Source organism: Aythya marila (genome assembly GCF_965140915.1).
Source record: "Aythya marila genome assembly, chromosome: 4".
Lineage (NCBI taxonomy): Eukaryota > Metazoa > Chordata > Aves > Anseriformes > Anatidae > Aythya > Aythya marila.
The window spans coordinates 74,792,299-74,820,281 of NC_139045.1; the positions used below are offsets into that span (position 1 = coordinate 74,792,299).

At 43.6% G+C, this 27,983-nt stretch overlaps 1 protein-coding gene across 2 annotated transcripts in view; it reads left to right on the forward strand.

Annotated features, from left to right (window-relative positions):
- Positions 1 to 27,983, forward strand: part of ATRN (attractin) — a 145,043-nt gene that overhangs the window by 109,583 nt on the left and 7,477 nt on the right. The window contains exons 26-27 of one of the 2 annotated variants that reach the window (XM_082760179.1): positions 5,594 to 5,672; positions 18,038 to 18,145. In XM_082760179.1, coding sequence (XP_082616305.1) covers positions 5,594 to 5,672; positions 18,038 to 18,145 — 187 coding nt within the window. Of the gene's footprint in view, positions 1 to 5,593; positions 5,673 to 6,623; positions 7,687 to 18,037; positions 18,146 to 27,983 lie in introns of those variants that run through there. The other variant, XM_082760180.1, reaches the window with a different exon arrangement.

A 27,983-nucleotide genomic window follows, 5' to 3' on the forward strand; every position in this document is an offset into this window, starting at 1 on the left:
TAGACTTGCACGATGACTTTTTCCCTTTAATTAAGAGTATGCCCTTAGTGAAAAAAGCATGGAAGGGCTTGCAAATCTGAGCCCTGAAAAGCTCAATAAAAAAAAAATAAATAAAAAATCAGGAATATATTGATACTTGCTTTCCAAGAAGACCTCAAAACTGTAGTTAAACTGATCCCACGACAGTGTTAGCCACCATGGTTTTTATAGGATGTCGGGTTGGTTGTGCTAGAGAGTAAGTAGATTTTAAAAAAAAATAGACATGAAAGAAAAAATATCACCTGCCGCAAATAAATAAGGCGGGCTGTGGCTTGTTAAACCTTGCTGCTGTCTTCAGCAGAAAGATAATGTCATTAGTCCCTAGATCGGGTCTGTTGGTTTGCTGCTGGCTGCAGATAGCTGCTTGGCAGAGGCCGTCGGCGCAAACCCTGTGCGTGCAGTAATAAGAGGCATTCAGCCAGGCTGGTCTTGCCTCGCATCATTATATGGTCAATCCCTTCAGCATTTTGTGTTTGCTCCAATTATTCGGAGCTTTAATGCGTTGAGTAGTCGAAAATGTGTCCTACAACTCTCCAGCACATTAAAAGTTTCTTTTGGATAGCACTTAAATAGCTTCCAATTTATCAAAATAATTTGGGATGTGTTTCTAGTAATCACTGCAGTGCTTTCTGAAATTATTAAACGACCTACATGTGTTAAAGCATATTAGTATTCGAGCTGCTGTATATTTTGGCATTTAAAACTGCCATTTTTACTAGCAGCTCTGATGTTGATAAACATTGTAGGAGAGTTTAATAATTGGGCCCTAATATGCCAGATGGATTTTCTTCTCTCTTAGTGAGAATGCATCAGAGCATAGTGCTGATGAAGTTTTTCCAGCCCTTTAAAAATACAAGCGTGCTTGTTTGGAGACTTTTACGGGTACCTGGAGTGGAGGGAGTATCCTGTCTGTTATGGAAAGGAGCTTAAGAATGAGGTATAAAAACCAGACGGGGTGGTTAAGTTCACATTTTTGTATCAGGGTGGAAATAACCTGTGGCATAAAGAGTGTGGGAGGCTTATCAGCGAACGGTGAATGCATTTGTTGAGGCCAACTGACGGGAGATTACTTACAACCATCACTCATTTATTATACTTAAGTAATTCTTAATTATTTATTAAATTAATAAGCTATTTATCATATTGAAAGTTATCCATAAGATGCTAATGTAATTTCTCCCTAGATTGCAGCATAAGTGCTGCGTAAGGGATATTTATAGCTCTCTAGGCCAATGAAAGCTGAATTTGGCTGAATCCAACCCATATGATTTCAAATTTCAGCCCATCTGAGTTTCAAATTGCCCTGGGATGAAAAAAAATAAATATCTCCAAGAGTCTTAACTGTCTCTAGATGGCTCCTTTTCCTTCCAATCTGGTTTAAGATTGGATTTTTTTGGTGTCATCTTTTTAGGTTGCTGAATATGCTGCTTGGCCTCTTACCTGGCATTTACAGGGGTGCCTACAGACTGCACTGGGATGTAACGAGCCCAAGAACATTTCTGTCCCCTTTACCTTTTTTTTTCAGAGCCACGGATGAGGAGAAACGATACAAAAGCGTTGTTTGAGATGGGAGGAGATGTAGGGAGAAGACTTGAATGAACAGTGAATTGCAGGGATGAAGGAGGCTCTTGGTAGGCAGTTATTTTTGGAGAAGAAAGAAACAGAAGAAGGTAAAGCAAGTCCTGCAGCAAGGTTTATTTTAAAGCCATTTTTAAACGGATCTATATTCATAGCTGGTAGAGAGAGCGTTGAGGCTGTCCAAGAGAAAGGAGGGCACAGCACGGCGTTGGGCTGGGACTGCCAACTGTAGGCTTCCACTCCAAATCATTTTCCAACACAGCTCTCGCTCCACCCAGCTGTTTCCGTCCACTCCTTCCATATTTACACAGTTGCCTTCAGAGAGTAGGTCTGGAAAAAAAGCTGGTTTCAAGCTACTGACAAGAGGATGGCTCTTTTTAACTTCTTTCAGGATGGGTTAGGCTGAGAAAAGGCAGCAGATAGATCTTGACTTGCCTCTGCCCCTGGGGTCCTTCCAGCAGATGATGTAGTGCAGCGGGGCGAGCAGGGGCTGCGCTTTATTTCTTCCCGAGTGTTGCCAAGGGGAGGTTGTGCAAGGGGGGAAATATATTTCCGCAGTGCTTTTATGGCTTTTGTGGGTATTTGCTGCCTCCTTGTGACAGTACAAAGATGCATGGTGCAGTTCCTCTGAAATACAGGCCACTGTGGTGAGCATTTTAGGAGGAGTATTTATTGGTCGTTAATTGTTAATTCCTCTCTGTGCTTTCTTCAGAAAGTCTTGGCTGGGATGCCAGAAGCAAGGCAAGTGGCAAACCAGTGAAAGACTCTGGCATGTACAATCGCATGAAATACACATTTCCTAAAGGGAATTGAATATGAGGATAAAGACAATCCTCTTAATTCTCCACTCCCTGGCTTTTTTCTCCAAGGGAATAAATTAATATGGAGAGAGAGGTGTGTTTACAGCTTGTTGAGGTCACATTTCTCCTAAAGAAGAGCCTTGCTCCTAGGAGCTCAGTATGTTTTGAAGTGTATCTTCAGTTTGGTGTGCCTGTTCCTAGCCTGATAGATGGAAGGGAATGGAGCCCATACGTCTTGTAACAGCCACCCACAGAACGGTGGAGGTCTCATTCACTGTGCTGCCTGTGCGTGGCACACAACAGCCCAGGTTTATTTGTCTGCTCAGCCTCCTGAGAAACTCCTCCTGAGGGTAAGTCTGGCTGAAATGGGTCTTTATAGCACACTGGCAAAGCATCTGGCTCTGTCCCTCTGCCCTTTGGACTTCCATCTCATTTCCTTGAGTAAAGAGGTAGCGAGGAGGTAAAATGGGATACGCTGTGGCAGTAGCTGTTGTCTGTAAGCTGCATCTAAAACATTTTATCCTGAGATGAAATCGTTGCTCGAGTCATGATGCGTTGCCCTTCGGTGTGGTGTTGGCAGCCTGTCGTGGGGCTCCTGCAGGTGCTTGAATATTGACGTTTTTGTGGTCAGATTAAACATGCAGCCAGGACACTTCTCCCTCCTGGCTTGAAGATTTTGCTTTATCTCCCCCCTTCCCTTGCACGCCGATGCTGAATTTTTTTCTGCAAACAAAACAGACAAAAGACAAAAGGTTTAGCTTGTGGTCCTAGCTGTGCTAGCTTGGCTTGGATGCAGTTGGGATTTTCGTTCTGCGGGGAGCACTGGCTTTGGGCCTCAGAGATAAAGCAAACATTTCACCTTAGAAAGAGTTAGTCCCTGTGTGGAAAAGGGAGTTTATAAGAAGAGAAAAGCTTACCGAAGCCATTGAGTCAGTGAGGTAGCGTTCATGCTGCGGGGAGCTAACGGGAGTCCCAAGACAAATGTGGGTACTCAAAAATTTTGTTAGTCCATCATTCACTTCTGCCTGTTGAAGTGTGGTATGAGTGGAAATCCATCTAATCTAAGTGTGACCTTGTCCAGGAGAGAAATACTATTTCCTGGTGGCTCAGACAGTCTGCTCTTGCATTTAATGCAGCAGTAGGGAGCTTGAGGAAAGAAAAGGAAAGCTGAAGGTATGACATCCTTAATCATCAGTAATGCATGTTTGCTTCCTTACCGAAATAGCAATTAAAGATTTAATGTGTGTGCTTTAGTGGATGGCACATTGTTCTTTACTACAAAGCTCGACAGTAATCCAGTGCCTCTCAAAAGGGAAAATAAAATAATCATTGAAAGTGCTTGTCTAAACTGTTTGTATTTGCAGAAAAATGACCATGCTTTTACAGTGAACAAATGTCAGATTTTAATATTTAGATAAAGTGTGAGGGAAGTGATTTGGAATATGCGTCTCGAAATGAAAAAGGCCAAACTAATCTCTCCGTGATCCTGCTTAAATTTATGAAGAAATAGGCACCGCAGGAGTCTTTAAAAGCTGTGCAGACATTTTAATGCTGAAAGTCGCACGAGTGCCAATTTTTTAATTTCACATAGTATATGATAGGAAGACGTACCTCTGTATATATCCAAGCCTGAAAAATAAAATCACAGTGCCTAAAATCACAGTGCCCCGTGAGCGCTCGGTGCCTGATCACACGCAGTTTTCATAATATATAGGCTATGGATAATGATATGTAATCAGGAACGGGCCCTCCTTTCTCATCTCAGGGAACAGCTCTTGCTGTCTGTCCTTTTTTAGTGATTAATAACTCTGCCAAGCCTCTGCACTGCTCTCTGCTAAGGAATTGGCCGTCGGAGAGGGGGACTCCTGGTTGCTCGAAGGATGAGGCGCGTGGTCCCTTGTAGCTCATCTAAGGCAAACACTTAGGAAAAGAAGGGGTGAAAATGGAAATGGAGGGATGAAATACCATCAGTCGTCATCAGTTGTGGTCTTTCAATCAAGGGCACATCCAGAGGAGGGCACTGGGGTTGCAGTACATGGGTAAGGGGGAGCACGCTGGAAGCCGCGGTGTCGTTCGGAAATAGGAGGCTTGGGGATCTGCGAACAGGATGGATGCTTGGAGGCAGAGCTTTGTTTTTTGTTGAAGGCAGGGAGCATTGAGTGGTCTTTTGGCTGTAGCAGACCTTCTTCTGTGTCTGTGATCTCCATTGGGAGCCCCAGAATGATGAGAGCTGAACCTCTCCGAGACACACGGTGGTTCCCGGTCATCCCCCTTCGGACACTCAGAGCACTGCAGCTGGCATAAATGGTGCACTTGGGGAAATAAATCATCTGTTCTGGTTAATCTTCCTATAAGCACACTCTCAAATATACATAAAGAGCATGAGGAAGAGACTTCTGGAGACTTTTTCTCTTCCCCATCAGCAGGGTACTTGAGAAGAGAGGCTTTTTGCTGGGGTACAGTCATACAAAAGGATAAATTTTAATCTAAGCCTGTGTGCCTTGAAGTTGCTTGTTAAGTATGCAGTCTGATAAGATCATAATTGTCAATAGTAGGTTTTTATTATTATGATAACTGCTTTTTGTTAAATCTGCTTTTTTGCATTTTCCCTAGAAGTTGATAAACCTATTCATCCTTTTGTTCCTCTTTAGATTTAAGCAAAGCAATATAGATTTGGGGAAATCAAGAAATGCCTATAGTTCTGCAAGAGCCAGTTAAAAAGAATCCAACTACTATACACCTTATCTTATTTTTGCAATTTTGAAATGAAAAAAAAAATCAATTTTCTCTGCCTCTTTCAAGGCTTTTCTTTTGTTGGGTTATCCTCTCGCTTTAAATATTGCCAAAGATAGTAAATACTGGCTCTTCCAAAACGATTAAATCTTCCTGCCTTGCTGTTCCGATTCCCTAGTGAGAATTGGTGGATGTCGTATAAGGAGGTCAAATAGGTAACTTTGGATCAATGTTTCTCTAAAAATAGATGTACATCGTTCCTCACCAGGTGTCATGAGCACTGAACTGTGCAAAGCATTTTGCACTGCTGTATTATCTTTCATCAAAGTACCTCTAAGTATTATGTGAACTTCTAGTCTAGTTTTTTGATTTGCTAGTTTTGCAGCTGCCGTTATGTTATGAACAAGGACAATAAGATATTTATTTTCTTCTCTCCTTTACAGTTGCTTCCTGTCTTTGCTCCTGGTGGCAGCTGTGGTTTGGAAGATTAAACAAAGTTGCTGGGCATCACGAAGAAGAGAGGTTAAAATGACAAATTTGAATGCTATCTCTTAAATGGCTTTTTTATAGTTCTCTTGTATTTTTTCGTATATGCATAGTATTAACCTTCAGTTAAGGATAAGCTCCACTAATCTGTAAATGCTTCTGTTTAGGCATTGATAATAGTGTACTTTCTATTACAGTTTCAGTGACAAATGATTCTATTTCCTGAATGTGCAATTTCTGTGAAGCACAAAAAATAGGGGTGAATACCCTCTGTTCCCAGAACTCAGGTTCTAGACAGTATAAATACAAAACCATGGCAAATTAGGAGACTCTTTATTTAGATCTGTTTTCAAAAAAGAAATATCTGTTGCAGTGCTAACCGTATTAGTTCACGCATTCTTCTTTTCACCTAGCTGTGGACCAGCTTCCTAACTTTCTTTTGTTTGCAGCATATAAAAAATTAATGTTATAACCCCCCCAGTATTGTTCTTCCTTGATTGTGGCTGGTGCATTTGGTGATTTTTTTTTTTTCACCACCATTTCTCCTTCTCAGCCATCATTGCACATCACACCCTGAGCACTCAGGGTGATCAAGATACGACAGCCAACAAGTTGTGGCTCAGTAATGTAAAGAATGTGTCCTTCTTTCTCATTTTTTAATCACAAATTCAGAAATGAATAGTAGAGCGAGCCGTGTTTGTAGAGAAGCAAGCCCTGTGTGCTGCAAGCAGATGACCGTAGCACATTCCCAGGGTTTTCACGCTGTGCCAGGCACTAAAACCATGTAAGGCAGAGCCCTGTATCATGTGCAAATAAAGCCAAGGTTAGGCTGGGCTGAGCGTGGCTGGGATTATTTTTAGCTTTGCCTTGTGCTGTTTTCTTGTATGCAAAATAAGAGCAGCTAGACTTTATTCAAGTGAGTCCATGTGCGATTTCCAAATGTGATTTTCTGTACCTTATCACCTAAGATGAGTTATCTTTCCCTAGGGGAGAAACACAACATATCCCAATATCCAAATGCAAGAAGTGAAATCTTCCCATTCCCATAACTTTTCCTCCCAGCCGATCTGCTGGGATGAAGCTCATGGCAGCTGCAAGCACCCATCTGCGCAACTCTTTTATTCAAGGGCATCTGATTCGTACGTAGTAGTTGATCAAGAAGATTCAGAGGATTAATTTCTACAGAAATGAAGTCCTGTGCAAGTGCCCGTTTCTTGCATATCTTCAAGAATCTGTATCTGGTTGTACTTCCAGTGCAATAGTGGGAATAGCATAAAATAACTCAATCTGGGGTTCTGATTTCTTGTAAGAAAGCAGGATGATGGCTGATATCTCTTCTCCCTTTCTTGCTCTTTCTGCTTCAGATAATTTTGCTCTTACTAGTGAACTAAACTGCATAATCTAACCAGTGTTTTCAAACAGATAACCCTTCATCTTGGAAATCATCTAAGTCTTCGAGGCTTTTTGTGTTCTCTGTAGATAGATAAATTTTGACCACCATGCCTATTATTTTCTTTCTCACTCTTGGCAAGAAAGTAAGATGGAGTCAGCATAATGTTTCCTGCTGGCTCCTGAGGTTAAATGTTATCAAGGAATGCATGAGAAAAATAGATGGAGAAATAAATACTGTGCTTTTGAGCTCGGTTAAGATATTTTTAGCAGTGGCCTAAATGAAAAATTTCTCTATAAATTACATGTACTTCAAGTCCGATACATCTTTTAAGAAAAAAAACTGGAGTGCTAGCAGGGTACTGGCATGTTCTAGTTTATTTAAACTCGGTTTACATGTGTGGCTATTTGAGAGGCAGCTCATCAGTACGTTCTTTTCCTGGCAGATTCCTGTCTGGCACCACTGTCCGTCTTGCTCCTTCTTTACATCCAATCAATCTTATCTTGCAGTTCATAGGTCTCCCTTACTGCGTTCCTCTGTTGTTGGAAGTAGTTGTAAACTTGGGGAAACTCTTTTAAATTTTTACCATGTCGTCGATTAAAGAAAATAATAAAGACTGCCTCCAGAAATGAAAGTCTGCTCAAAAGATCTTTGACTTTTCGGTAGTATCTAAGATGATTTTATGTCTCACAGTGTTCTTTTAACACAGACTCTCAGTAAATCCCATCAACGCTCCCTTTAAACACTAGTAGTTAAAATAACAATTAACAGCAGTTAGCTACACTGCAAGTTTTAAGCGTACACAAGTTTGCCACTCTGTTTAAGGACGGTCTTGAAGCACGTGATTTTTAGGTTTGCCATTTCTCCTTCATTTGGAAGCGCCTGCTTTCCTTGTTCTCTTTACCCTGACAAGAGCCTTGGGTTACAGAGTTTGCAGACTGGCATGGGGAAAACAAATTTTCATACAATCATTGGATTGGGTTGGAAGGGACCTTAAAGACCATCCAGTTCCAACACCCTGCCATGGGCAGGGACCGCTGCCCCCAGCCCCATCCAGCCTGGCCTTGGGCACTGCCAGGGATGCTGCAGCCACAACTCCTTGGGCCAGGGCCTCACCGTTCTCGTAGCAAAGAATTTCTTCCTAATGTCTAACCTAAATCTGAGCTTTTTAAATTTAAAATCATCCCCCCTTGTCCTATCACTCTCTGCCTGTGTAAAAAGTTGCTCTTCATCTTTTTTATAAACCCCTGTAAGTACTGAAAGTGCCACATCCACCCATCTCTTGATCGACCGGGCACTCCACCACTTCCCTGGGCAGCCCCTTCCAGTGCTCAATCACCCTCCCCATGAAGAAATTCTGTGTAATGTCCCATTTAAACCTGCCCTGGTGCAACTTGAGGGAGTTCCCTTGTGCCCAATTACTTGTCACCTGAGAAAAGAGACCAACACCCTCCTTGCTGCAACCTCCTTCCAGGTTGTTGTAGAGAGTGATGTGATGAGGTCTCTTCTGAATTTTCTCTTCCCCAGACTAAACAGCCCCAATTCTTCCAGCTGAGCCTCATATGTCACGTTTTTAGTCCCTTCACAAGCTTCATTGCTTTTCTCTCCACACACTTGAGCAACTCAACATCCTTCTTGTACAGTGGGGCCCAAAACTGAACCGTGGTACTCCAGATGTGGTCTCAGGAGTGCCATGTACAAGGGGAGGGGGACAAGCACTAGCCAACTCTCATCCAGCACCCCCAGGTCCTTTTCTCCCAGGTAACTTTCCAGCCGCTCTTCCTAACCCTGTGCTGCTGCATGGGGTGGTTAGGACCCAAGCTGAATGTTGTGCACTTGGACTCAGCCCACCTATGAATCCTTTCCAGAACCCTCTGCAGATCCTTCCAACTCTCAAGCAGATCTACGCTCCTGGCCAGCTTCATATCTTCTGAGAACTCGGTAAGGGTGCACTCGGTTCTCTCATCCAGATCATTGATAGAAACGTGAAACAAAACTGTTCCCAAAAAATGAGCCCTGGGAAAAGCTGCTGGTGACCAACCCCCAGCTGGACTGAACCCCAATTTCTGTGACTCTTTGAGCCTGGCCAGTGCTTCACCCAACAAACAGCACATCTGTCCAAGCCCCATGCAGGACAACGCAGTGGGAAACGGCATCAAATGCTTTATTAAAACCCACAAGGACAACATCCTTAGCCTTCCTCTCTTCTATTCAGCTGGTCATCTTGTCATAGAAGGAGATCGGGCTACTCAGGCAGCACCTGCCCTTCATAAATCCGTGCTGGCTGCTTCTGATTGCTCAATTGTTCTGTATGTGCTGCGTGGTGCACTGCAGTCCTGGCAGGAAATAGTTCTCCAATTTTGACTATATTTTTAGAAGTGGTCAAGTTATGTATGCCCGTCTCCCATGGCTTGTGCCATAGTAATTTTGTGCGGCTTCTCTAATCTTAACCCTAAAGGAAGTAGAATATAATGAAATCTGAAGGTAATTCCCAACTATCAATCACTTCTGCTTCCAATATAAACATCGCTCATGCCCAACTTCTTATCATAGTGCTGGGTGAAAAGTAGATAACTGAAGCTTAATCCAAGACATATATAGGAAAAAAAAAAAAAAAAAAAAAGAGTATTTTGAAAGATACAGTGGCCAAAATTAGTCCTGCAGTATTGCTTGGCAAATATACTGGGAGAAGTCATACAGCTGTCTATGAGGTTAGTGGAACAGGGCAGGGAAAATTTATATCAGCATCATTTGGTTGCAACTACATTTGTGCTATTCCCTCCTGAGAAAGCGATGTGCTACAAATCCAGAATCTGCTACAGGATCTTATGAAATATATAAGATCATCCTTACTTCTTTTTCTTTTTTTTTTTTTTCTTTCAGCAGCTAATCCTCTTTGACCAGCTGCTTGCACATGTCAGTGCTGATGTTCCTCAACCTCACGGCTAAAAGGTCTTCTGGGTGGGCAAACATAGCGTAGCAAATGCATAGTTCTGGGAAAAATGAGTTTGGAGCATTGAGCAAAAGTTCAGGTCTTGGAGAGTATAAAACCTGACCTGAAGTTAAAATGGGAACAAATTGTGTCTTATCAGGCAGGGAGGAGATGGGATAGTAAATTGTGCTCCAGTGAGCACCAAGTTTAAATATCTTCAGACATCTTAAAGACGGAGAATGGAAATAAAAAGGCAGATTTTATAGCAGGCTTAGGATGAAGTGAATGACATTAGGAAATAGGGATAGGATACCTTTCTATTTTGTCTCTGGAAAATTATATGTTAAATGTATCAAGGTGTTCACAGAGAATAATGCACAAAGTACGAGTGCAGCATTAGAAATTGAACATGCCCATCTGCTCTCTTGAATTTTCCGCCTATTGTTTCATCTTAGCAGCCAAATCTTATTCTCTTCACCCTCGGGCTGTTTACTGCTCCTCCACTTTGGGCAAGAAATAGCTCCTGTTAACATTTCCAGCGAAAGGAGCGTGGAGAGCAACTTGGCCAACCCAGCACAGCTGTCTGCGTGAGGGTCAGCTCTGCGGTTCTCCACGTCCCCCTGGGATGTAGTGGGAGCATCAACACCAAGCACACACAGAGACAACTAAATTTAGCTGCCTAGAGCTCAATTCTATCCTTAACGTACATAAAATACTCTACATTTTGCCTCCTTTCTTGCCAGGACTATCCAGGGCTGAATGTTTTTATTCTGTGTGCACTACCCGACTTATTCAGGATGGGTTTGTATATTGATTTACTGCAGGGATTATCCTTTTTCCTGACCTCATTCCTGAAACTTTTTGCACCCCAAGTGTCTTCAAAATGTAGCAGTGCTGCTGTTTTCACTAGCATCCTCTGCTGTAACATCTGTGAACACTGAATGCCATTTAGGCAGACTGATTTCTGTATGCGTTTTCACAGCTAAGACTTTCCAGAGGATGTGCGCTGTGTGTTATTTATTGTCCTGCCTCTGTTGCAGTCTGCTTCCAGCTCTCATCTGTTAGCATTTCATTCATCTCGTGTCTTGTCTTGTAGAGTGTGATTTAGGGTATCCTTTGTCAAAGAAAAGGATTCAGGATTGGAATATTTTCAAACTGTAACTGGAAATCAGGATCTTCATCACTGCCTAGACTCCCTGATATCAGCCCCGTGCTGGAACATAAAAAGGTCAGGCTATAAATATGCCTGCGTTGGGCAGTGGGCCATCACAGGCACTTTGTAGGGCATGTGAGAAACAAAATGTGCTGGCGATGAACTTTGCTGCTGTGTTCATCGAGCTCCCGGCAGCCGTTTGACTTGTGGACCGTCTTGTTCGATAGCACCGACAGTGCTGCTCAGTGTCTGTCAGCTCGGAATAACGCATGAACTCGGCGGTGGGGGCTGTAGATGAAACACAGATTGGAGGAGTGAGGAATCACGACAAGCAGATAACTTCTGCGGAGGTCTAGATTGTGTGGTCAGCACGCTCGGATGTCTTATTACGGCGTCAAATGGAAACTCTGTGTGCAATATCTCTTTTTCAACAGTTGCAGGAGATTTGCTTCCCAGATTATCAGTATCCTGGAAAATAGGCTGAAATGGTGGTGGCGGTGGTGATTTAACAGCTGCGTGTAAATTCCCAGTTCCTGCATTTATAAGTAAAGTAATAAACTAAGATCATATTGCTGTTTTCTGGAGCTGGTTGTTAGTGTAGCGTGTCCACTCTGGTTTCAGCGATAGCCTGGGTGTTGCAGATGGTTTGGAAAAACACTGCAAGATTCATTTGTTATCTGAAAGATAAGTGAGAGACTAAAGTGTCAGAAATTACTCATTCTGTCCAAGGGAAAACATATTGAGATTTGATGATGCGAGTGTCTGTGAAAAAGAATCATGGAAGAATCACAACGGGACGAGGCTCTACTAAAATATCAGCCGAAGGCACAACGCACAGTTTCTGCAACTGGGGCTCAAAAAGTTGAAAGCTGCTTTGTTTTTCTGCTGGTTTTAGTGGCAAGAGTAGCAACGCCAGCCGTTTGTTTTGTCTGAAATCAGGCTATGAGTGCTGTTGGAAGGAGCTTTTCTGGGTCAATCCAAATGATGCGGTTGTGGAAACCACGTGGTGACATTCGGCGGCTCGTGCTACCCAGGAGGTCAGATGAAATAATCGTAGCTCTTTCCGCTACCCCCGAATTTAAAATCTATGAATGGGGACCAACTCGTGGAGCCTGTAGGCTTTTTCCAAAATACTGAGTGCTCTCTGCAGTGATCTGCGCGTCTTTGGCCGCCGACTGAAGGAAATTACAGCAGAGAGAAGAGATGCCCTGAAGAGGAAAACCAGCCCTAAATATTAATGTGGACAAGAGATTCTGGCTTAGGGGGAATTTGATGGTCTGGTTTTGTTTAAATGTGCTGTTGTCACTTCTGTGCCTGAGCTCGTGTCTGGCTGAACTTGCAGATGGCCAATTCTGGATGGATTTGGAGCTTTAATTTGTCTGCATTAGATGCCACCGTGTCACGGTGACAAGCACCCAGCCCAACACTTCTCACGTAGGCTTCTTAGGTGTTGCTGCTAGAGAATTAAAAAAGAAGCTGGAGTTGTTTTTCGCATGCCCTAAAAAGAGCTGGTGGACAGGATTTGGGATGGTGGTGTGATAGCCTAGCTTCCGGAGGGCTCAGCATCATTAAAAAACAAACAAAAAAAAAACACAAAACAATTGTATGTATATCGAAGCTGTTGTCATTTCAGACTCCGAGGTCTGTCTCTGATGATAGGAATCAGTGGTACAGGTATCTAATTTAGCGATTTGGGAAACTCGGGGAGAGAAGCAGTGTCGTGTAATTATGCTGGAAGAGCTCTAGTCAATCAAAGGTGTGCTCTGCTATTGTGTAATTATCTGGTGTTGGTGTATATCCCAGTCTGCACGGACTACGTGCTTTTTGGTCTTTTCAGAAGAAATGATATCTTATTCTTATTAAAGGTCAGCTTTTCTGTGCCCTCCTACTGGGCATGATTATGATAAATAACTTACTTATCTTAATCAGCCCTGGATTAAATATGTTCTGTTATTTCAGCATGAGGCAACTTCCCAGCAGCTTTGCTTTCTGGTTTGTTAGAGTTTTGAAGTGTGGAAATGCCTGTTGAGAAGCATTTGAACATTAATTCTCTCCTCCTCTCTCTTTCAACATAGCCTGCAAAGTCAGTTACAAAACTAATTAGCTAACATTAATATGTGCACTGCTCTAGGGGCTTAAAAACTTAATTTTCAGTGATGATGGAAGTGTCAAAGAAAATTGTTTGTTTGTTGACTTACATGGTAGTTAATGTAATTGTAGCTAAACGCTGTAAATCACTTACTTTTGAAACAATGTAGTCCTCTTCGCAGAATATTTATTTCTTACATCTTTTGTGGCTTTCCTGATGCCCCTTTTTATTTTGTAGGTAGCTCCAGTGATTTCTCCCCTTTCCCCCAAGGTTACCAAGGAACTGTAACATAAAGCAAAGGTCCCCACGACGGGATGCACACAAAATAATGTATTTTAAATAAGCATTACCTCAAAATAATGCATGAGCACAAGTTGGTACCAACGGCATAGAAGTGCAGCTCTGTCCTGCTGCTGTTGCCACCAGGATTGGCACCTTCTCCACAGGCCCTTGGAAACCCCAGGAGGGGGAGATCCCCTTTTAATATGGGCTGTAGGAGCCCACGAGCTGTAATTTTGGGAGATGTCATTATAGGAGAGCTCTGGGACAGATTCTCAAGACAAGGTTTTCTAGGTTAGTCATGCAGCAGTGTCTGCAAATAGATAGTTAATTTGGGACAAATGGGACACTTTCTGAATTCAAATGAAGCCCCAGTTCCTGCATGTTTTGGATGTCTGTAAGCACAAATGCCTGTCTGCCAGTCCAGCCAGTCTGCCCAGTATGCTTTGGAAGGAAGGGAGCGCAGTCTGTCCTCTGACCTCAACAGAATCACCACGACTTGGGTTGGTGAGTTACGAGGTCAGAGTTAATAAGCCTCGCTGGGAGAAATTTGTTACCCTTTGCTTATGTATCCTCAGCGTACGCAGCGAGACCTCTTGGTGTTTGATTAGATTGCATTGTGCACGTGGTGCAGAGCCTTGGAGGGAACGGGTAAGGGGACTGACTCAATCGAGTACCTTTGCAGAACTGATGCATTTTAAAAGATTGATTGGGAAGGAGGAGACAGCCTTGGTCTGCTTCTGTCACCCTCTCTTTAGCTGTGATCAGGAGGGGATGACCAGGGCTGCTAAATCCGTGTTGGAGAATGGCACCTTCAGCATCCTGCATGGCAGAGCTGCACTTCTCAGCATAACACAGGAAAATCCCAAATGTTTTTTTTTTGTTTTCTGCAGTTCTCCTTTTTCTTCTAAATGTCTGAATCAACAAGAGTACGAATCGGTTTCTCTCCTTATCTTCTTCATCTGTTTCCTCTCTCCATGATGCTGGAGCTGTTACTTTCTTAAGACTTACTGCTGGTTGTGAGGTCTCTGGGTTTCAGCCCACTGGACCATTTTATCTTTGCCATACAGATAGGATAACGGCCCAAAACACACCACGTATTTCAGGGTGCCCTGGCTTTTGAAGTTGGCTGTGGACAGCCTGGAGGATATGGCTGCTGATTGTGCTCGTTCATAACCAAGTGGAGCTTGATGTTTTCCATGGTGGGACTGAAAATTTTCAGAAATTTCAGAAGTTTCAGAAATACTTGAAGGATTAGATCTACAAATTTTGGGGAAAAGAAAAAAACTGTGAAGTTTTTTGCTATTGCTCTTTCCTGGATCCCAATTTTAAAGCCACCTCCTTCAACCACAGGCTGGAGTAACGGTGCCATGCGTTCTGCTGATACCTCTGCAGCATTTTGTCCTGTGTCCTGAATCCGTCCTGCCTGCTGGAAATACTTCGCTTCCTTTCCCATGAGATCCTGCTTGCTTCGTCTTTCCTCTCCCTTAAACCAAGAGCTCATCTGTGCCCGTTGTTCTCTTTGCACACCCATGGGTTTTTCGTTCTGGAGCTTCCAGTTTTTTCCTTTCTCATCTCGGTTGAAAATTGAGATGAAACTCGTGTAAAAACCCGCCTTCGTTACAAGTTATAGATGGCTGGTTCGGATAGCTTTTAAAACCCATTCTTTATAAGGAGCAAATAAAATCCAAAACCCGTGCTTCTCTTCTGGAAAACCTGGCATCCTTTCAGCCTGACAATACCGGAGCCCGATCCTGAAAGGTACCAGAGCCCTGTGCTCATAAAAGAGGCTCCGCAGGGGGCAGTTGCTGAGATTGATGGTAGCAGGATGGTTATACAGAAACCAGGGACTGCTTTATTACTGTAAATAAAATGTTCAGGCTTTTCCTGTCAGAAAACACAGCACAGGTTATATTAGTCAATTAACCTGGTAACCCGGGTGGCTGTTTTTCTTTTGCATGAGCGGCCGTGCCGCTGCGCAGAGGGAATGGTTTTCCTGCGTCCTCGGGTGCAGTGCTCCCGTCAGTCACCCACTTTGTCGTGGATTAACTCCATGGGTATGAACATAAAGGACTACTGGGATGAAGCTCTTCTTTCCATGCAAAAAATCCACGCAGATGAAAGTTGTAGAGGTTCTCATTTGAAGTTCGTGCTTCCTTCAGTATTAAATGTCCACGGTGTGTTCCCGGACACGCTTTTTAATGTGTTTTTATTATAAGCCTGTCAAACGTTTCGCCGTTAAGATCCTCTTCAGACCAAGGTGATTAAAAATATTCCCAGGTTGTCCTATTAATTGTGTGATCTAGAAACCAACGCTTTGCTGGAAGAGTATTCAGGTTAATTATTCTAAAACTCAGAAAGCAAATCATCAGGAATGGTGGTGCGCCAGGTTAGGGGGTATCTTGACATTACCTGCTGCTGATTTCTAATGACATACTCCACATCTTGACTGGGGAAGTGCCACAATTTCTCCTTTGCAACATAACAACACATTTTAATTAAAATTTTGATACACCAAACAAATATTGAAGGATATATTCGTGCATAGGTTAAACACGCACAGCGTATGCCTTGGGGGAAGGAGTGACATTCTGGTTCCAGAGCAATTATTTCTCAAATTTGTTCTTAATTTTCAGGGAATTGGTTTTGTAACATGGCTTGTGATGCACAAGAAAACGGTGTTAGGGAAAGGATATTCTCCTGGAGGCTTTTGCTGGTTTGGTGACTGTCTGGACCTTTGGTTTTTACCAGGTTTGGCCACCGTTGTGCTGAGCAGCAGCTGGCTTTGGGACAGCCCTGAAACAGATGACTTTTCTTCTCCAGTTCAGCAAATGCAAGCAGGAATATTGCTGTCAGCACTGCTTCTCCCATTGCTCACTCGGAGGCAGCTCAGCTTTCGCAGCCCTGCCCGGGGTTTTATTTCTTGACGCTACTGTCGACTTCAATAGGAGTCATGTTGCCAAATTGCACATTTGCCTTAGTAAATTGAACTTCCTTCAAAAGAGCTAATAGCTTGCAGTTCGTAAGTCTCCTGGACATCTTCATCAGGACAGCTTGTTCTTTGGTTTTATAGCTATTAAACAAAGCGCTTTATGATAGCTGAAGGGGACAATTGCAGGAACAACAACCCAGCAATCTGTTTCACACTTGCTTTAGTCTGCAATCTGCTGGTGTGCTTTAAATATTCGAAAACTCCTCGACTTCTTTTACCCAAGTGTGAGGTCCGCACAAGTTTGCTTGCAAATACTTAGTGCAGCTCCGTTTGTGTGAATTTCTTGTTTTTTGTTTTTTTTTTCTTTTTGGTTGTGACAGTATCTACAATCTGTTCTGATGGGCTTTGCTTCTCTTGGTCTTCCAGAGACCGGTGTCCTCTTCTGCTGCGTGCAGTGCAGCATCCCTGGGTCACCGGGGGCACAGTGCCTTTGGTGGTGGTTTCTTTAGTGCTATAAATGATCAGTTAGGGCTCGAAGCATCAAATCAGCCAAGCTTAAAGGGGGAATAAGGATGGTGGTAGCATAGAAGGCATTTGGGAGAGCCTCAATCCACCATACAGATAGAGTATAACTAGTGCTGCTGCAGCTCTGTGGTAATGCTAATTGCATAATGCTGCAAACAACAGGTGGGGTTAGGCACTTTGCTGTGCTTAAGGGTGAGACTGCTGGTTTTTACACGCTATGCAAGGTATACATCTCTCCCCTTATTAAAAAGGGGCACTGAGACACATTACACCCACTGCTTCTGGGAATTAGGGTCATGGCTTCTGCCTCCAGTTACTGGTGGTGCAGCTCGCTGCTGGTGTCAGGGATTAGCAGCCGAAACCAAGCAGGAGTGTGTGTGTCCACAGCTCGGCTCCAGCCGAAATGCTGTTTCTAGTCCTATAGGAAACATTATTTTGCCTTCAAAAAAAAGGGAACTGCATCATAGTGCTTAAAACTGCTTAAGAGCACAATAAAAGATGCCTTGTGTCGTGGAGGCTTGCAGGGATTTGCTCAGGAAAACGTTTTCTGTTGGAATAAAACATATTGCAGCAAGGACGTATTTGTCATTTGATACGTTTGCTGTGTTTAGAAAGGAAACAAACAGACATAATTATTCAGTAGCCACCTGACAACATTTTGCCAGTGCTGTTAGGAAAAAAAAAAAAGTCAGATTCTTTCTTACAGGTGTTACGGACTGCTGCTAGTTTAATTTTAAAATGGTTCCCTCAAATCTTACGGAGTCCTCCTATGCCCTGGACAGGTGATGACAAACAGCTAGGGGATCACAGCTTGAAAAGGAATTAGCTGCTTTACGGTAACTTAAGTGGATGGGTTTTCCTTCGCAAGCCAGTCAGGCTAAGACGGTGCTGTACAGCTCTACTTGCAATGACTTGTTAAACTGTAGTAACATGAATATTTACAATTACCTGTACCCTTCATGCTGTTAAAACACCAGGAGGTTATTTTCCCGTGTTCACTGATATCCCTTTGCGTTGGGCAGAACCTCTCCGACGCGTGGTTTTTCGTCTTTGTGTTGGAACAATAAAATAATAATATTATTTTTCTGTTTATCAAATTAGCAACTACTCCGTGAGATGCAACAGATGGCAAGTCGCCCCTTCGCCTCCATCAACGTTGCCTTAGAAACAGATGAAGAACCGCCAGATCTCATTGGGGGAAGCATAAAGGTGAGAGCTGGTGCATTAGGGTGGTCCTCACCATAATTCATCGTGGGTACTTGTTTTAAACTGTGGTTAATGCAATAATCCAAAAATCTCTATTTGCTAGGTATCTATGAGAAACTATAAGTCTCTGAGGGCCAACAGATCTCGTTTTCATTTGATTTGATACCTTCAGGTCTATGTTTACAACTTTTGGGCTGGTTTAGCTGAGAGCTATGCTGTTTGTAGGGTATGAGATTTTGTGTTTGCTTTGTTGGTTTTTATGCCTTGTAATAGAGAAGAATGCGGTTTTACACGGCAGAACATTTGGCTAGAAATAGCTATAGGTACTGCAAATAGAAAGCATTTTTCTGCGATCTCTCAAATCAAACAGGAATATAATCATGTCTGTGTACTGTAATAGTATCAACATATTTCTGGCTATAAATATATTTTCAAATACATCTTGTGATACATAAATAGGAGTGTGCAGAAATCATTGTCTAAAACCTGCCTGGCATGTTCTTAGTCACAGCACGTTGTATTTTTAGGAAACACGTGTTTAAAAGGAGACTAATAAATTAAAAGATCTTTTTTAATGTCGTGCTTTCACTAGCAGACTTGTACTCAAAAAGGAAAAGTTAAGAACTTGAGAACATTGATATTTTTTTCCTCTGTCTGAAGTAGCTGTGGTATTTTATTCACACTTCAGTTCTTTGAAGTCTTCTTCATTAGTCCAGGCACAAAGTTTCTCACTTTCTGCTACTGTGGCAAGAAAGCAAGTTATCCTTTTCTATCAAAAATGTGTGCATTTTGAATGTTGTAAAGGACCCAAAAACAATCTGACCCCAGAACCTCTGTTTGGTGGAAATTCATATTTAAATCTTGGCATTAGCATCAGGAAATGTCACAATTAAGGTCGCCCCTACAGCCTTAGCTCTTCTTTACATAAATGTGAATACAGGCTTTCATGGCAAGCTGCAGTACTTCTTTCCATCTGATTCTTGAATGGAAGAGCAGAAGGGAAAGATTCTCAATATACTGTCATAGTTTCATTATTTGTCCTGGTTATTTACTGTATTTCATCCAAACCTGTTCCAAGCTTTGAATGATTCCTGTGACTGCTCCGTGTTTGAGTACTTCATGAACTAATCATCGCTACCTCTCTAAAACTAAGGGTTTAGTGTCCCTGTTTTGCAGATAAGAACTTTCACAGATGGAGAAAACACAGTAAAATTTGCAAAGGCACTCAGTAATTTGGGGTAATGGACTGACCAAGCAACTAAGCTGACCTGTGCCTGGGACTCCTTGGAGGCCCAGGGTGACCATGCTCCTTGTTGATGTTCATTTTACTCCTAATCATTCAGTTTTTCTTTGTTTCTGTAACTTCTAATTTTGTTATGAGGTTGATAGGGATTGGGAATCATTGGCCTCTAACAGCTCACCAAGACTTCGAAATACAGGCGTGTAAAATTGGGCTGTGCCCAACATGTTACAGCCTTTTATTCACTGCTTCATTGAAGAAGCCATAGGATGTGTATGGATGTTTCCATTGGGATGGAGGCGTAATTGTGTGCATGTTTGTGGTGCTGGTGGTTCTGGGCTGCAGTCTGTCTGGGCATTTCCCCTCCCCTCTTACCATTATTCACACTAATTTTGTAGAAATAAGCTAACTAAAAACACCTCCCCTATAGGACCAGGCCAGAACAAAGCTGTCCTAAACTTTTTGATCTCTGACAAGTTCGTCTGCGCTCAAAGAACCGCAGAGAAGATGCTAAACTTTGGATCTCTGCTGTTCTGATGTGTGTTACTTTTCTTCTTGTTCAGCTGGCAGTGCTCGTTTCTTTTTCATATGAGCTTTTTGTTCCCTTGCTCCTCGGTACCTCTCTGCTTTTTATTTTCTTCTCAGTTTCTCCTTTGATTAGAGGAATGCAAAAACCTCCTTTGAAGTGCATCGGCAGACAGGATTTCGTCTTTCTGGCACTAGCAGCTCTATTTCCTTGCATTCCCATGTCTGCCGTCATCGTCCATATCCCACTTGTCTGACCTCCTTGGGTTACTCAAGAAGGGATGGAGAAGCCAATTTTAAGCATAATAAGTAAGACTGTGGACAGATGGACATATGTCCCTTTTCAGACCCAGAAATTGTTACCAACTGCTAATTACCCTCTGTGCTGATAATTCAGCAAGGCGTGCAAATGCTTCTTAATCCATTGCAGACAAAAATGAAGCAGTCTAATTCAGGCAAATGGCACAAAGTGTCTGCAGCAACCAGAAGCCAAAGAGAGGACATGGGCTATTGTGCCAGCAGGTAACTCCATCTGCTGGAAGACCTACGTGCAGAATGAGGATGCTTTTCCATGACAAGGAGAGAAACTAATTTTATGTATTTATTTATATATATTTTTTTTACTGATAGCTTGCAGAAGTTACGTAGGGGATGAAAGCATGTATAAAAGTCTGGAGTGTTTCAGCAAAGTTGAAGCTGAGAGGAGAGGAGGTGCAGGAGACCTGTAGGTTGTGAGCAGCATGGGGAACAGCCCCTCTGAGACTGCCTAACCTGCTGGATGCTGCATGTAAGTGAATTTTATTAGAAGTGAAAAAGCAATCTCGATATCTCCGAGGTCAACTTCGTTTTTTTTCTCTCATCCCTTTTCCGCCTGCATGTGAGAAAAACTTTTAGCAGGAGGGAGCTGCAGGAAGATGAGCTGGGTTGTTATAGAAATGTGGAACCGCATTTTTCTTTTCATTTTATCTGTTCTTTAATTATTAGCCAAGGAAGGAGTGAGAAGAAATGCTGTTAAGTTGTTGGACCATAAGCCGTTCTCCGGGTGCTCTGCCACTCGCTGTGTCAAACTTGGAGAGCTTTCGTTTTACACAAGAAATCCAGGCTGGCGTTACCAGGCACGCATTGATGTTTTCCTTTCCCCGTGTGAATCAAAGCCTTTGGTTAATAATGAGTTTATTTGAGGGTTACAAAGTAGAATTGGAAAATGGGATGTCTTGTCTGCAAGAGATTAATTTCCTTTTCCATTGTACATAGCCAATTGGCAGCCAGTGTCAAGCTAGTTCCATCCTAAGCTAATGTTTTCCAGCTGGACAGTATTAGAACTGTGTTTTCAATTAGTATTTTTCCTGGGGTACTTAGAAGTAATAGAAAATAATTTACCTGCAGGGAAACTATTCATAATATAAGTCTGCAGCTAGGCAACACGGAACTAGCTGCTTTGGTTTATTTCCCGCTCAACAAATACCCAGCAGATCACAAATCTACCACTAAATTTGCTTAGTTATTACAAAATCCATTGGCTTTTCTCTGCAGCTTTTCCTGCATTCTGAGGTGCTGCCTATCGTAATTTCTTCTATGAGTATTTAACATCCCTGGGTATCTAAGGCCAAATCTCCTAGCTCTGTGCAGTGATTTGTAGAAGACTGTTTTCCGTGAGAATTTGGAAAGTTTTTATTTTTTACAGTGATTCCCAGGTATTTTTAAGTTGGTAACGGAATAAAGCTAAGACTTGTAGATTCCCAATAAAAGCACATAACAGCATAGCAAGCAAATGCTTAGCTTGAGCAAAACACCTGCAAGATCAACAAGAAAATTGTTTCATGAGGGAAGTTTATCCTTAAGTCAGACAGAATTGTCTCGGAAGCTTTCAGAGGCTTTGAAAAACACTCTCATAAAACAAAGCATTTGCCTGGTGGAGCTGAGCAGCCTTGCTGTGCTGTGTTTAGGGATGCGACGTGCAAAGGCAGTGCTTAGAGATGATTATCTTTGCATCCGCGATCGACAGGCTGTCCGCATTTGTAGGCACCTAAATGGAGAGAGGTGTCGGTGAGCAAAACCCTGCTGAAGTTCATTTAGCATGCTCTGTACCTTCGCGCGGGTGTGCATTTAATTCTGCTGTGCTGGGCTTCTGAAGGCAAAATAGCTTCACTGCAAGTCCTTAATCAGACATCAGCTCTGGCTGACTCCATAAAAATAGCAGAAATTTGATGGAAAATAGCATCTTTCTCCAGTAATTAGTTTGTTTTGTTACAGAAGAGTGTTGTTAAGTGGTTTAAAGACTGCCAGAAGGTCCCATCTGTTCAAGAAGTACAGAGACGTAGTGGTGGGCTGATTTAGGAGCAGGCAAGGGATACCACAGATTTATATCCTCAGCCTACTTGTATTTCACATCCGAGCTGTGCCCTTGTTACATTCGTTTCACACTGCAGTGAGGTTGTAACCACCTGTAATGAGGAGCGGTGAGGAGTCCTGTGGCGAGCGCGATAGCCCTGGTGCCACCGCAGTGAGGAGTGGAAAAAAAAAAAGAATAAAATATTGGATGTGGATAAAGCATCGTCCAGCTCCATCGCTGCTACACGGCACCTTCGTTTTTACTTGTAGCTCTGCTTCATGCAATGAGAGAAGCTTGGTGAAGCTTACTAAAGGCTCAGGAACCGGTGGGTTTTAGGGCTGTTATCCTCTGGTTGTTGCTCCTTTCCACCTCGCTTCCCATGTTTTTGACCCATTATTTGTTCATCAAATTTGGTGACAGATCGGCTTCCCACCCCATTTCACTTATAAAATGAGCTGGGTTAACATGAGCATGGTGAGCACGGAGCCTCCTGCTTTGCCAGGTCACCCATCTGAGCTGGGGAGTCCTTGGGCAAGCAGGACTTATGGAAAAGTGGCAGGCTTGGCAAATGCATGTGGGCTGGGAGGTAGGAGCAATCCTAAGCAAAAACGACCGTGCTATTGAGTTGTGTCAAGGTGGAGACAGAGCAGGTTCGGATTTTCCGAAGCTGAAAGGGAGAGGTGTTCACTGAAGAGTCCCAAAAGGATAATGGTTGGAGGGAGGGGATGAAATCGAGGGGTGAAAATAAAAACTGGATGATCCTAAACTGATGTGTGCTGGAGGTGGTCGGCACACAGTCTTCGAGGCCAGAAAGTTTGGTGGTGTTTCACCTGACCTGGCTAACACGGGCTGTTCAGGCTTGTGAGCTTTGCCTTTGGAAATGCAATTTAACTTCTAATGTATTATTTCCGGGGTTTCTCACATTTGCTGGCTCTGGGAGCTTTTCCCTGCATTAAGGCTAAGCCATTCAGAGCGTGTCAGCGTGTAGCTGTCTCCTTGTCTTTACAAAAGGACAAAAAGGACAGAAAAAAAGCCCCAAAAGCACTTCCACTCATTACGCACGGTCCGTGTGCGGATCGTGGGAGCCCTCCTGTTGCATCAGGGTGACAAGGGACACAAAGCAAGAAGTGACATCCCAGCTTGTGCTTCATATTTGGCATTAATCCTGCCTGTGCCTGCTAATTCAGAGCAAAGTGTAGGATCCCCTTGGAACAAGAGGCTCAGAGTCACCAGCGGTGGGCAGGGAGGTGAGCAAGAAGGATTAGCTGCACCGACATCAGATGGAGCCTGCCTGGGATCTGTCCCGAGAAAGTGACCACAAAAACACCCGGTAAAACCTTCTCCTAATGAATTATTTCCAGTTAACTCGTGCTGGGAGCCTCGCTTTGGTTTCTGGTACAAAATGAGGTACTTGGGGGAAACTTTCGCCGTTTCCATGCGCGCGGTAAATATTTGGAAGGGGCCTATCAGGAGATCAGCACAAACAGCTGCTAAGCCCGCCTGGTATCGAGGGAATATTCGGCTGATAATTGAGCTGAGATTTTACTGGATTTAGATTTGAAGGCTGCAAAGTTTGCGGCAGAACAGACCCCGATTTTCGCTGATAAGGAGGAGTTTGCTGGAGGGAAACAGTGCAAAGCTCCCTACAGAAGGCTTTTAAATCTCCTTTTTTCCCTCTAGTGCCGGCAACTGTCTCTTCTGATAATAGCAGCAGCTTCACAAAAACGTTATAGGGGACCTGTTTGCAATCCTTTATGCCCAGCAGTGGTTTTGTGTGTCTTGTGTTTGCAATCTTCATCCGCCTGTCCTCCTTCCTTCTCTTATTGCACTTTTTCAAGTGCAAAAACCAGCCCGGTGGTCGAAAAGAACAAGCAGAAGAATCCTGCCTCTTCACCCGTACAAAACCAAAATAAATACCCGCTATTTGCCGTGTGTTTTGCCCAGATTTGATCCCCGTGGCCTCGTCCATCCCATCCCCTCCCTGGGGCATCAGCAGGGAGCTGGAAAAGAACAGCAAGCGGTCTGAAACGTGCAGGGAAACGCTCACAGCTCTGACATGAGGGCTTTGTCATTTCAGGGTGACTGCTTTTGAAATACAAACTTGCCTATCGAAATCCTTTCCCTCACTCGGAGCCTTTGCCAGTTCGACAGCGTGCACTTTAAAATAGAAAACAGTTGTTCAAGGCAATGGGGATGACCTCCAGGCCCCATTATGCTGGGCTGCCACGTCTGTGCTCCCAGGTATCGGGAGCACAGGATGCTTGGGTGGATGTTTTCAATTTCAGGCTGTTAGCATTCATCTCAAAGGCTCGAATATGACTTTTATTTAGTTCCTCGCACACAGGAGCCCAGTGGCGTGGCAGAGCGGTGAGCGATTCCTTCCCCAGCCCCCGTGTCACTTCCAAGGTAGATATCAGGGACAAAGTAAATATAAATTTTTAATCTAGACTCATTTGCTGCAAATTGTTGCTGGAAGTTCATTCGTCTCTATCTTGGAAGACATACATATTACCCCCAGAATATGATTTTTAAAACTTAATACTCTATTTTTTATCGAAAATTGCTTGTAACTTCTTTTACAAATGTTCAGGCGGCTTTTAATGGCACAATTTAAAAACTTGCAAATGGAATTTGACCCTTTTTCTACAGAGTGAAATCATCTGAAGAAGCGAAATCAAATAATAAAGTTAAACTGTTTCAATAATGGTCCTCTCCTCTTCCCCCACCGTAAGACTTTTGCTTTATTTTAATTTCCTTGCTGGAAATTGAAAACCATGTAAGAGTGATTTGATCAAACCACGGAAATATGTTTTCTTGTTAAGGAAAAAAACGTCCCCACAGTATTTTTATACATTTTGAGAAACAATATGCTGGCAGTGTATTACAGAACCTAAAGAAATTTGACGCCGTGTGTTTTTTTTTAAATTGCACAGCCTATTTATTGTTCTAGCCGTTAGTTTTGTGTGACATATTATTAACCTTTAGAATTTGTCAAATATAAGCAGCATAAATAGAAATAATGACACGAAATAATAATAAAAATAAAAGAGGTGTTTTTTTTTTAGGTGGAACGTTGTACAATGGAACTTGATTGTGAAAAGCGTTTGGCTGTGAAATTGTCTCCCAAGGGAGCTGGCGGCGCGCTTCACACCTGGGTCACTTAGAAATAGCCCCGACAAAAGGCCTGGAAAAAGCACTGTTGGTGTAGGGACATACAGCATAGGGAGAAGGCAGCCTAATTAGATGACCTAATGGCTCTTTTACAGCTTTTAACTTCTGTAATTGTTTAAGCTCTTCGCATATTAAGTATACATCAAAACTCGTAAACAACTGAAATCATTTGGGTTTTTTAGTGGTGCCTTTGGCCGGTAAAGTCATCCAGGGAAAATTGCTGCCCCCAGAAACAATGGGGTCGTGTCACTGCTTAGTAAAATACCATTAACTTTGAGTTTTGGTCCAAAATAGAGTAGTCTCTGTTTGCAGGCACTGCCCAGTGCAAAACTTGGCATAGAGCTTTCTGGTTAAGAAATGACTGCTGCAGCACACCTTGCTGCCTCTTAAAGGGTGTTTCAATCTCTGCATCGAGCTGAGAGCTCTTTGCTGCTTTTTTGGTCTTTGTTTGATGCTTTCTGTATCCCAATTCCTAGTTTTTGTTCACTGTTTTAGTTGATTGTAGCTCTGCTGGCGTGGAAGAGTAGTCCAAGTCCACTGCAGGAGAAAGGCTCAGGCTGCCAGCTGCACAAAGGGGTCGCGCAACCACAGTACTGCTTTAAGGACAGGAGGTAGCTTTAGGGGAAGATAAACCAGGAGACTGCTCCTAGCACAGATCAGCACCAGGTCAGCACTACGTCCCTTCACTGTCCCCCATCATGACCAGAAGTCTCCTGGCTGCACGTTTCTTGGTGCTGCTGAGCCCAGGAGCTGGCAGCAAGCTCGTTGTGCTCAAGCCGAGGGCACGGCTGCTTTCTGCCGGGCTGTCAGATGGCAATTTGGCTGTCCAAATCGACCTGTCCCAGCCAAGGTGAGATCTTTTTTACCCCCTTAGCTGCCTCTCTGGCCACATTCTCAGCAGCTGGGCTCGCCTCTCCCCTCTGTGCCCCCTCCCGGGCAGGATGTTGCTGTTCAGGCGCTGCGCGAAGCACTCAGCGTGTGCCAAGTGTCTGAGGGATGCACCTGATTTGCATAGATTTGAATAATGTGTGCTTTATTGTGCCATTAAGCCTTCAATAAAAAGGAATTGCTTTATATAATTCAACAATGGGTTTATCAAAACACTCTAGATGAAAGTCTCTGGCAGAGGCTGGTTTTAACCATCTGATAAAAGGTGTTAAAACTTCGGAGATCTGCTTTTTTTTTTTTTTAAGTGGGCCATTAAAAGCCACCTGTCAGACTGAAGCAGGAGCATTTACAATGACCTGGTTCCCAAACCCGCTCCAAACCTCCTTGTGGAAAAGCAGCTTCGGTCTTCAACGAGAGCACTCAGCAGCCAGGCAGGAGGGAGACAGGCTGAGGAGGAGAAGGAGATGGGAGATCTTGGGTCTCCCCACAAAAATACAGCTCGAGGAAGGCAGCCAGCCCTTCCCTAGCTGCTCTGTGCCATGGTGACATGTGCATAGGTCGTGTAAAAACACGAGCAAGCTTGTGGCAAGGCCAGCTGTGGGTTACATCTTCAAGCAAGATAACCACGAAGTTGCTGGTTGAATTATCCACACGTTCTCCTCTGTGCCTGCAGAATACAGTCCCCAGGCTCCAGCTCTGGGTTGTCATGCATCTCGCAGAGGGCACGGGATGCCCTTCACTCCTGGCTGACCTCGCATCGAATTCTCCATCCCCCTCGCTCGGCGCCTGACTCATTTCATCGGGCTGAGCTTCATCTTTGGGCTGGGCACGCGGGGATGAGATGCGCCCTGAGTCACAGTTCAAAAAGCAGGTGCCCCAACTGCTGCTGTCAAAAACAAATCCACGGGGCTTTGTTCCTCGTGCTGCTTTTGCAGTTCCTAACTGCAGCTCGTCTCGGGGAAACGGTTGGGTTTGACGGACACGAGAGTGTTTTTTCCGTGTAGATTTAAGACCGGGATTAGCTGCAACAAGATAATCTTGTTCTTGGCGTATTCCTTTCAAATTAGCTCGCGACTGCCTGACAGATTCTGGATGCATCATTCTATAAAGTGTACGTCCTCGCTTTGCATGATAAATAGAGACAGGGCCCTGCAGGCGGTGAAATACTAAACAATTCCTTTACCTCTGCCCCCAGCTATCCCTGGTACTGCAGATAGATTAAAAATACGTGGCAGGATGAGGGTCGGAGGCAAATAACAGGGTTTTATTTAGGTTTCTGTGTGGCTGGAGTCTGCTGTCACTTGCTTGGGGACAGCACCAGCCACCCGGGCTGGGCTCTTCCAGCACCAGTGACACGTGTGGGAGCTCTTCATGGTTCAGGCTGGGACCGGGGGAACAGATAGGAGGGAGGCGTGTGACCTTGAGGAATGAAATAAAACTAAAAATCCCATGGAAAAAAAGAAAGATCATGCCCGTGGGGACTCGTAATGAAAGTTTCTGCTGCACGCTGCGGGTTCATTAGTTGGAAAGGGCAGAGGAGGAGAAAGGATCCTGCTTGGGGCTGAGACGAGCTAAATTACCCTCCAAGCCCCTTCAGCTCTGTGACTAAGAGCTGCATAATAAACTTTATATTCCCTTTCTTACCTGTTTAGCATGTTCAGGAGGCTCGGGATGCTTTGATGCCA